General features: G+C 36.3%; 1 protein-coding gene across 4 annotated transcripts; it reads left to right on the forward strand.

Moving 5' to 3' along the window:
- trim25l (tripartite motif containing 25, like) lies at positions 1-11,055 on the forward strand. Of its 4 annotated transcripts, none has more exons than XM_042725370.1 (20): positions 1-771; positions 2,399-2,494; positions 3,369-3,602; positions 3,709-3,868; positions 3,958-4,023; positions 4,405-4,443; positions 4,526-4,564; positions 4,739-4,780; positions 4,901-4,963; positions 5,037-5,117; positions 5,201-5,266; positions 6,182-6,250; positions 6,405-6,464; positions 6,551-6,625; positions 6,720-6,779; positions 7,186-7,257; positions 7,843-7,860; positions 7,970-8,035; positions 8,954-9,019; positions 9,099-11,055. In XM_042725370.1, exons 1-20 carry the CDS (start codon positions 118-120, stop codon positions 9,671-9,673), a joined length of 2,601 nt encoding a protein of 866 aa, XP_042581304.1. In that variant the 5' UTR covers positions 1-117; the 3' UTR covers positions 9,674-11,055. The 4 variants fall into 4 exon arrangements, with proteins under 4 accessions (XP_042581304.1, XP_042581305.1, XP_042581309.1 ...); XM_042725371.1 differs by having other exon boundaries at positions 5,204-5,266; XM_042725375.1 differs by having other exon boundaries at positions 5,052-5,117; positions 5,204-5,266.
- The last annotated feature ends 3 nt before the right edge of the window (positions 11,056-11,058 follow it).

Below are 11,058 nucleotides of genomic sequence, written 5' to 3' on the forward strand. Positions count from 1 at the left end.
CACACACACACACACACACACACTCACAGCTCGAGCATTTACACCGACTCTGTCCCAGGTGCGTGTGGAATACACTGGACTTTATTTTATTACTGCATTCTTAATTTAATTCTCAGAATGAGTGCTCGTCTATGGACGGAGGAGCAGTTTAACTGCCCCGTCTGTCTGGATCTGCCCTCTGACCCCGTGACCATCCCGTGTGGTCACAGTTACTGCATGGCCTGCATCGCAGATTACTGGGACAATGAAGGCAGGAAAAACGGCACCTACAGCTGTCCGGAGTGCCGGCAGAACTTCAACCCTCGTCCCACTCTCTGCAGGAACACCATGCTGGCCGAAGCCGTGGAGCAGCTCCGCCGAGGGGCCCTCAGCTCCACGGGGCGAGAGTCCATCAAGAGCGCCCGGAGCGCCGCGTCCTCCGCGTCTGAGCGTGCGCGCACACGGAGCAAAGGGGCCTCCAAAAAGCTGCCAGGTTCGGCGGTGCCCTGTGACCGCTGCCCGGAGCCCAGAGCGGCAGTGAAGACGTGTTTGGTGTGCATGGCATCGTTCTGCGAGACTCACCTGAAGCCTCACAACACGCAGGAGAAGCTGAAGAACCACGAGCTGATCGCGCCCACCGGTGACCTGAGTCAGAAGATCTGCCCCGAGCACAAGTACCTGCAGGAGTTCTTCTGCCGCTCCTGTCACATGTACGTGTGCTGGCTGTGCACCAGTAACCAGCACAAGGGCCACGAGAGCGTCTCCACACAGGCTGAGAGAAACGAGAAGCAGGTGATGTACGTGTGCTGGCTGTGCACCAGTAACCAGCACAAGGGCCACGAGAGCGTCTCCACACAAGGTTCATAACTGTGTCCCTGGACCACTAAACCTGTCATAAGGGTCAATTTTTTTTAAAAAATTTAGATTTATACATCACATTTGTATAAATGTGACCCTGGAACACAAAATCAGTCATAACGATAATAATAAATATTTTTGGGTGATATACAACTATTTGAATATCTGGAATCCGAGGGTGCAAAAAAAAAAAAAAAAAAAATAGAAATTCACCTTTAAAGTTGTCCAAATGAAGTTCTTAGCAATGCATATTACTAATGAAAAATTATGTTTTGATATATTTATTGTAGGAAATTAGCAAAATATCTTCATGGAACATGATCTTTACTTAATATCCTAATGATTTTTGGCATAAAAGAATTTTTTTTGACCCATACAATGTATTGTTGGCTGTTGTTACAAATATACCCATGCTACTTATGACTGGTTATGTGGTCTGAAAATTTCCGGATTTCCTGGGAAATCTTGTCGGTTAATATTGTGTTCATATCATATCCATAAATGGTGAGTATAATGTTAGGGTAATAATAAATGAACATGAAGTAAAAAGAGTTTGCAAGCAAGAAAGGAAAATGACAGTGCTTAATAAAACACAAATCAACATAGTTTGCATTGCAGCACATTTGCTGTTCATTGACTAGGTTCACAAAACAATGTTTATGATGGTGGTAACGATGCCAAAAAATACATAGTGTAGCTTTAAACATGTTACAATTTGGTACTTGAGAGTTGAACAAACCCATTACCTTAACATGGTATAATCATAATATTTTTAGCAGCATTATAATTATGGATGCACAATTGGTGCCGCATTGGTTATGGTCCAATATTAAATGTGTTTTATTTGTATCTGTAGCATAAATTATATTGGAGCTATATCAGCTGATATGGGATCATTTAAAAATACTGTTAAATGCAAATTTTAACAACTCTCAAAATAAATATCCCTTTATACTGTATGTTATAATAAATTATATTATAATAAATATCCCTTTATACTGTGATGCATAAATGCAGTTTTTTATTCATTTAGATCAAATATTGCAGAATTTTAATTATGGCTATTTATTGTAACAAAAATAATTATTGGCAAAAATTTGAATGTCAGTGCATCCCTATTGTAGTTCCCTATTATACTGAAATAAATAGATCCCTATTATAATTCAGTAGTATACTTCAATGTAATTATGGTAAATAAATTCCATGACCTTCAAGTATCATAGTATATATTAAAGTGAATTTCAATAAGATGCACAAATGCTCAGCTTCTTCCTTTTCCATGACAACTGCTTTGAGGAATCTTTATTTTTGACGTCTGTCATAACGTCAGTGAGCCTGGAAAATGATCATGCATGCAAGGCAATGACATCATTCAGAAAAATGCTCTTTCACTGTTTAAACAGCCTTACTCACCTTTAGCTTTTGCCTGACGTGTTGTATTACTGTATCAGCCTGTTTTAGTATCGATGAACTAGTCTTGTTCCACTCGCACTCATTCCAGTCCACATTCCAGTCTATTCTGAACCCTTGTTTTGTGTCTTAATCTTTGTCATTGAATTAGAAAGAGCTGGGTGCAGTTCTGTCTGAGAACCATCAGCGACTCCAGGACAGAGAGAGAGAACTGAAAGACATGAAGAAAGTCTTAGACACACTCACGGTAAATATTTATTACACCCAATAAAATAAAATGAAAAATTAACATTATTGAAGTCTATTCTGTCGCATCTCACACAATCATGATCTTTAAAGGGAAAGTTCACCCAAAAATAAAAATTCTGTCATCATTTACTCATAAGACTTTGGTTAAAAGATCCAAAAAGGTCATAAATGTGTGTTGTGGTTTAATTTAAGACTTCTAAAGAGATACAATGGCTTTGCATGATGAACAGATTTAACTAAGCCTTTTACTTACATCTAAACAATGATCGGTACATACAGTACATGTATAAGCACGTCACATACAGTATGGTAAACATGGAAGCTCAAATGTGCATGTATGATTCATGCATGAGAACCAATGACAAACACACAAGCTTCAGTGTTTACCGTACATGTATGTGTTAATATATGCAAATAAAAGCCTGAAATAAATCTGTTCGTCACACAACCCTGTTGAAAAATCCAGCATATGCTGGTTATGTATGCTTCGAAGCATGGCTGCTGGTTTGAGCTGGTTTAAGCTGGTCATGTGTTGGTCCTAAGCTGGTCTTAAGCAACTAGCTCCTGCTCAGGACCAGTTTAAACCAACTCAAACCAGCAGCCATGCTTCAAAACATATCTATTCAGTATATTTTGGTTTTTTATAAAGGGATTTTTTTTTTTTTAAACAAAACCTTTATAGTTTTGGATCTGTACTCTCAACGGAAAGACAAACCTCTCAGGCTTCATTAGAAATATTTTAAAATGTGTTATGAAGACTAACCAAAGTCTTATGAGTTTGGAATGACATGAGGATGAGTAAATGACATTTTTTGCTGAACTATCCCTGTAAGGTCTGAGCATCCTCTCTGTGTGTGTGTGTGTGTGTGCAGAGGTCCTCAGAAACAGTGCGGGACGAGGCAGACATGGTCCTGTCGGAGCTCCAGGAGTCAGTGCAGCGGATGCTGGAGCTGCTGCAGGACGTGATGGTCTCCACTGCGCAGGAGAAACTCAACGAGGCCCAGGAAGTGGTGACCAAACTGGAGGCCGAAGTCAAACAGCTGAAGAAAAAAGACGGAGAACTGAAAGAGCTCATCAACTGCCAGGACAGTATCTACTTCCTGAAGGTTAGATCAGATGGTTTCATCAGATTTGGTGACGTGGGGTTTCCAAAACTGACAGCTGATGTCACAGAGAGCACATGAATGATCTTTTCATACCTGGTCTCCACAGACGTATCAGTCTCTGTGCTGCCCGCTGGAAGGAGGAGATCTGGGAGCTGTGACCGCGAACCCTGAAGCCACGTTTGATCCTGTCAGGAGCGTCGTCGTCCAGCTGAGGGAGAAGGTGGAGGAGATGTGTGACCAGGAGCTGGACAAGATCAACAAGACAGGTACAAACACACACAGGTCTCACAATCACACACTGAGCTGCTGTCATGTACAGGGTCACCACAGGATCATTATATGTGTCTCTCCTCAGTGTACAACACCACAGCGTTCACAGTTGCAGACCGCAACGGACAGAAAACAGGAGGCATAATGAAACGTAAGTCAACTACAGTTCATTTGGTGACAAAAAATGTCACATTTGTCAAATTCAAAGTGGAATGAATGTTTTATACACAGTATTGCCAATGCAAAGATATCATTGACAACAGAGACTAGACACATGGAAAAAAGATCATTTGAAGAATAGATAAATTATTATAAAATCTAATCTAATCTTATTATAAAATAATACAATTTTAATCTAAAAATAAATTATAAAAATAAATACAAAATGTCAAATTATTTTAATATATTTTGTGGAAAATTTTTGGATGTATATATATATATATATATATATGTATATATATATATATATAGATATATATATATATATATATACAAACAAAATTAAATTAATAGAATTTTTTTTGCATCACAGTGTTTTCTGGAAAAGGAGCCAGAGCCACTCGTGCACAAGGTATGAAATCAATGAATAAAACTATTTTTTATTTTATTTTATTTTATTTATTAGAGTTTCTAATGTATGTGAATGTTTTCAGGACCCCCACCACTGCCTTCAGTAAGCACACGAGGAGCAGGTAATTTAATTTAATTTAATTTAATTTAATTTAATTTAATTTAATTTAATTTAATTTAATTTAATTTAATTTAATTTCATTTCATTTCATTTCATTTCATTTCATTTCATTTCATTTCATTTCATTTTAGCAAATCAAATATCAGTTGTGCTATAAGTATTTTTCTTTCTTCAGTGAACACGCGTGCACAAGCTGTCAGAAACAATGAGCCAAGAGGTGAGACTGTTTGCTGAAAAAGTGATTTGATTTAACTTTTTAAATGTGTTTTTACAATGAGTTTGTGCAGCTGTATGTAGGATTTTGAATAGTTTGTATATCAATATTTGTTTATATCAGTTAACAGAGGTGTTACAAACTCCCCAAGACAAGCCAGATCCCCGAGAGAGGAGAGAGATGACAGTAAGACATGCGTCTCGCACACTTTTACTCATGTATGTTTGTAATCATCTGTAGTTTGTCATTCATAGTTTAGTTTTTCACTCTGCAGCTGACAGGAGTCGCAGTTCACTGAGACCAAGAGAAACACAAAGGAGAGAGGAAAGAGAAAACAATGGTGAGAATGAGACATATTCATAAAGATATGAAGACAAGCATCTGTCTGGTGTAGTTTTGCTCATTGTTTATTCGATTTCTCAGCAGACACCTGGAGTTTAAGTTCTGTTAGATCAAGAGGGAGACCGAGAGGAGAAGACAGAGATCAGGGTGAGTTTTAATGGGTGAAAGATGTCCATATCCTATAATCAAAGACTGGAAAAAAAAAAAAATACAGAAAATAAATGAAGCCTATTTTTAGAACCATAAAGATAATTTTGCATTACTTTTTATGACATTAAATAATAATTAAATAATAATTAAATAATTAAATAATCTAATTAATTGCAAATCACGGTATTGAAATTTAGTTACAAATTTTGCATTACTTTTTATGACATTAAATAATAATTAAATAATAATTATCACAGTATACAGTATTATCATGTTTTATTTATACAAAAAGAACTGAACATAAAACATACATGCTAAACTTTTTTATAACAAAAAAAACTGATAATTTATATAAATAAATTAAAGTAAAAAAAATTCACACAGATTAAAGTGCAAAAGAATTATAAAGGCAAATAATTATCACTTTACAATATGATCTCATTAGTTAACCTTAGCTAATGCATTATTAATTATTAATTATGAGATATATATATTTTTGATTGTGGTTTTTTTTATTTTTTTTAAAATATAAATGTTTTTTTTTTTTATATAACAGTTTTGCATTTTTTTTTTTTAAGAGTGTTTTTTTATATTGACATTACTTAAGATTACACATTTATCGGCAAGATATATTGGCATAATTTTTCATATCGGGCCGATAATTACATTTAAAGCCATTATCGTCCGATTCCGATATTGGTCCGATTATATTGTGCATCCCTACTTTAAAATCATATAAATGCACTAAATGCATAGTAAAAAATTTAGATGGGGCTAGGAATTGGGCCATATTGTCTTTAAGCAAAGTTTCTTTTTTTCACTATTTAATTCTGAGGTGAAATATGACTTAAATGTATCCTGACATTCACCATTGTGTCAATTTATTTGTCATTTTCTATGATCTCTGTATAGAAAGAGAAAACCAGGCCTCTCAAAGACGTCAAAGCACACAGAGCAGAAACACACTTGATGAAGAACAAGGTGAGACGACACACACAAGCACATTCTTACCAGCACACTGTCATTTTGGTTTAAAGGAAAGATTCCAGATACTGTCCCCGACTTGAACCCAACTTTGCATTCTTTCTAAACCAAGTGCACAGTGTTTTAAAGCTGTTTTACTTTTAATTGTCAGCGGACCGCTGGAGTTTGAGTTCAATCAGACCGAGACTGAGGAGAGAGGATAGAGAACAAGGTGACGCTTGATTCATGTCTGATTACTGAAATTTAACACAGATGCTTTTAAGAACTGCATCATGTTTGTGTCTGTTTGTGTCTCAGTCAATGGAGAAGCTCAGCCTGGTCCCTCACAGCAGAGATCAAGCGCTGTGGACAGACAGCAGCCGGCCAGACAATGTGAGCGACAGCAGCTCAGACATACACTACAATCAAATCAAGACTTTGTGTTTCTAATCCTATTCATACATTTCCTCATTCTGTTCTTCATCAGCGGACAGATGGAGTCTGAGCTCTCTCTTACCTAGAAACAGGAAGAAGAGACAGGACACAGGTGAGCCAAAGAACACACAGTCCTTTGATAAACTTCTGTTGCTTTTATGTACAACTAACTAACTTTAGGGGACAAAATATGTACCTGAAATATGCTCACATAAACCCTCACACAATGAAACCAAGTGTGGGCTTGTTAAGAAATCTTTACTAGTCATTCTGGTTTGTCTAGCATTTCCTGCTCATGTGAACTGTGGTTAAAGAATATATTATCAAGTACCTCAAAATGTCCTTTTTATTTTTTGTCTGTATTTGCTGCGTTTCCAACAACAAGAGCTAAATGTGTACATTATTTTTAGATTTTATAAACCTTTTAAATGAAATGTTTTGTCGTCAGTCATCATTACGTATTAAAAAAATTATTTCATGAAACATGATGTCATGTGTCACATTTCAATCCCTCACAGTGAAAGAGGCCACACCCACTATCCAGGAGGCGGGGTCAGTGAGACCTCGTAGCCTCTCCCGTGCCAGTGCTTGTAAGTCACTCACTGTACACTGACGATTGAAAAATATACATTACATTTTAAACAAAATAATTTACATTTATAAATTCATGAGATTTGCCATCTACATCATTTATAAATGTATACATTCAAATACAAATAACAATGAGAGGATGAAAATGGTCATGAAAAACTAAATTATGTTTAAATAATAAAACTTTTAAATTTTCAATGAAACAATTAGTTTTAATATTTAGCAATCTGCATTAATTTGTCAAGTGACAGTAAAGACATTAATGTTACAAATACAGATTTGTATTTCCAATAAATGCTGTTCTTGAATTCTCAATTCAGCAAAGAATTCTGAAAAAAATGTCAGCATATTAGAATGATTTCTGAAGGATCATGTGACACTGAAGACTGGAGTAATGATTCAGCTTTGCATCACAGTAATAAAATATAATAATACAAAAATATTTTTATTAATTATTAATATTCTTGTTTTTACTCAAAAATACTACCAACCCACACATTTGCCTTAGCTCTAAAAACAGAAAATCATTGTAATTGTTGAATATCTAAAAACTAATATTGACTGTATGTCTCTTCTCTCTGTAGGGGGAGAGCCAACAGAAGGTAATATTAATGTTTTTGTTTGTTTGCAGCTACAGTAGTTAAAATGTAGTTAAACTGATTACATGTAGGGGACAGACTGATCACTGTTTCTGTCTTTCTCTCTGTCCAGTGAATCCTGGGCTGTTCCTGGACTCACCTACTGACAGGCCAGGCGTCAATCCTGCTTTTCCCACACGTCAGCATTTACAACAATATCTTTTGCACTACACACATCATATTATGAAAGACAAACGGATGAAGAGATGGGTGGATAGATATATGGATGGAAGAATGAATGAGTGGATGGATAGATATATGGATGGATAGATGGATGCAAGATGGATGGGTGGATAGATAGATAGATAGATAGATAGATAGATAGATAGATAGATAGATGGGTGGATAGATAGATAGATGGGTGGATAGATGGGTGGATAGATAGATAGATAGATGGATAGATAGATGGATAGATGGGTGGATAGATGGGTGGATAGATAGATAGATAGATAGATAGATAGATAGATAGATAGATAGATAGATGGGTGGATAGATAGATAGATGGGTGGATAGATGGGTGGATAGATAGATAGATAGATAGATAGATAGATAGATAGATAGATAGATAGATAGATGGGTGGATAGATAGATAGATGGGTGGATAGATAGATAGATAGATAGATAGATAGATAGATAGATAGATAGATAGATAGATAGATAGATAGATGGGTGGATGGATGGATAGAAACAGACAGATAGACAGACAGACAGATAGATGTGTAGATGGATGGATGGGTGAATATATAGATATAGATAGATAGATAGATAGATGGGTAGATATATGGATAGATAGATGGATAGATAGATAGATAGATAGATAAAGATAGATAGATAGATGGGTGGATAGATAGATAGATAGATAGATAGATAGATAGATACATGGATGGATGGATAGAAAGATAGACAGATAGATATAAAGACAGATTATCTAATAAACTGTTCACCACCATATGAATATGAATATTCAAAACCGTGTTCTTTTTTAGATGTAAATTTCCATATTTCCTTACAGCCTGAAGCTTTTGTCTGATTCTTTTTGTTTGTTTGTTTTTTACAGTGAGAGAAATTAACATTGACAGTATTCAGGCCCCCGAGCCCAGAACCAGAGACGAGTTCCTGGAATGTGAGTTCATTTCTCACACATCTTGTCTTTTTATTCTGTTTTTTATTTTCTCATCTGTTTCTCTCTTTCTCTATATTAGATGCTTGTGATTTGACCCTGGATCCAAACACGGCCCACCGGCGTCTGGTCTTGTCTGATGGAGACACCGTGGCCACGCTTCAGCAGACGTCTCAGCCGTACCCCGACCTCCCGCAGCGCTTCGACGGCTGGACGCAGGTGCTCTGTCTCCAGCCCCTCTCCTCCGACCGCTGCTACTGGGAGGTGGAGTGGAGGGGGCGTGGCTCCTCTCTGGGTGTGGTCAGTGGATCCATGTCCCGCAAAGGGGCGGATTCAGGGGCGGGGCTTGGGTATAACAGCCAATCGTGGAGCTTGGAGCTGTCAGACATGTGCTGCGCAGCCATGCACGCCAATCAGAAGGTGGAGATCCCTGTGACCTACAGCCCTCGAGTCGGGGTGTTTCTGGACAGGACCGCAGGGACTCTGACTTTCTATAGCGTGGATGACGAGTTGGTTCCTCTCCATGCTTTTCAAGGGTCATTCCCACCACCGCTGTACGCTGCGTTCGGGGTGGGCTGTGGGGTCGGCGTGGGGCTGGATTTTGCCATGGGACAGTTCAGCTCCACGTCAGACAGCATTAAGATCTGTACCTTGTGAACTGAGTGAATCTCACAAAAATAATATGCAGGTCATTTTTCACCCCAAAATCAAAAGGAAGAAAAGAGTGAATTATATTTTGCAAGAAAATGAAGCCTATTGGTAAGACCAAAATAATTTTTCATAAAGATTCAGTACTTCCCCTCCAAATTTATATTACCATGTTTCTTGTAACATTTTTGTACAATTATGATTTTCATTTCTGCAATACAAGATATATATTTTTTTAAATCTGCAAAAATAAAATGCATATATATAAAAATTATAGTAATGAGAAGTGAGATATAATTATGATTAATTGTCATAAAAATTGCATGTTTTTCCTAACCGTTTTTGGGATCAGGATTGAATGGTTATGGCAAATAATTACTAATATAAATTATTACAATTATTATTAAATGAAATTACATAAATTCAATAATAATAAAAGATAAGCATATTTTCACTTTCATAGCTTATAACTCAACATTTGTTTGTAATTCTCATTATTCAATTATGATTTTAATTTTGGCAGTACAGCAAGATTTGTAAATCTGCAAAAACCTAATATTTTATTTATAGTAATAACAATGATAATATTACAATAAATTAAAAAATGTGGCTTTAATTCTAAAGCTGTGTTTAATTTTTTTTTTATGCAAAATGTAATTTATTTTTCTCTTTTAGACATGTTTGTCCACCCTTTAAGGAATAAAAATTGTTTGGTTATGGCAAAATATTAACAAAATAACTTGTGCATAAGGGAAATCATTTGTACTTTCACTATAATATACCAAAAATGTTTGTAAATGTAAAATAAACTTGAATAAAAAAATAATTTTTAGCTCCTGTGTATAGTTCTCAAACTCCTGAATGAAATTACAGGAACACTGACATTATTTGTTTTTTATTATATGTATATATATAAAAACAACCACAACATAATGATACTAATACAGGGTTCTGACAGCTAAACACAGAAAAACACACCAAGGCTGTGGTTACTATGTCAGCAGCACAAAAGAAATCACCTGGTGCTTGATGTCACAACTTGTGGCATCATCTTCTAGCATTGACCTTTGACCTCAATGGCAGCAGAGCTTGATGACATCAACAGCAGGATGTAAATAAGGACACTTTGATACAGAAATCAAACCATGCGTTTAGTACCATACACTTCAGCTGGGATTAGAGATAAAGCTAGTGATGTATAGATGCAGCAAGCATGCTGGTATTGTTCTGAAGGATGCGATTCATTTGACCAAGTGTAGATTGTGTTCTTGGCAAAGCTGACAAAAGCTTATTAAATGTCTTTCCTGTAACAGTTTCTGAACCAAACTGATGGTTTTCCCTGTGCTGTCATTATGCCATTTACTAGAAAGCACAAAAGGTCAGTTTACCACTAA

Source organism: Cyprinus carpio, chromosome B6 (genome assembly GCF_018340385.1).
Source record: "Cyprinus carpio isolate SPL01 chromosome B6, ASM1834038v1, whole genome shotgun sequence".
NCBI lineage: Eukaryota > Metazoa > Chordata > Actinopteri > Cypriniformes > Cyprinidae > Cyprinus > Cyprinus carpio.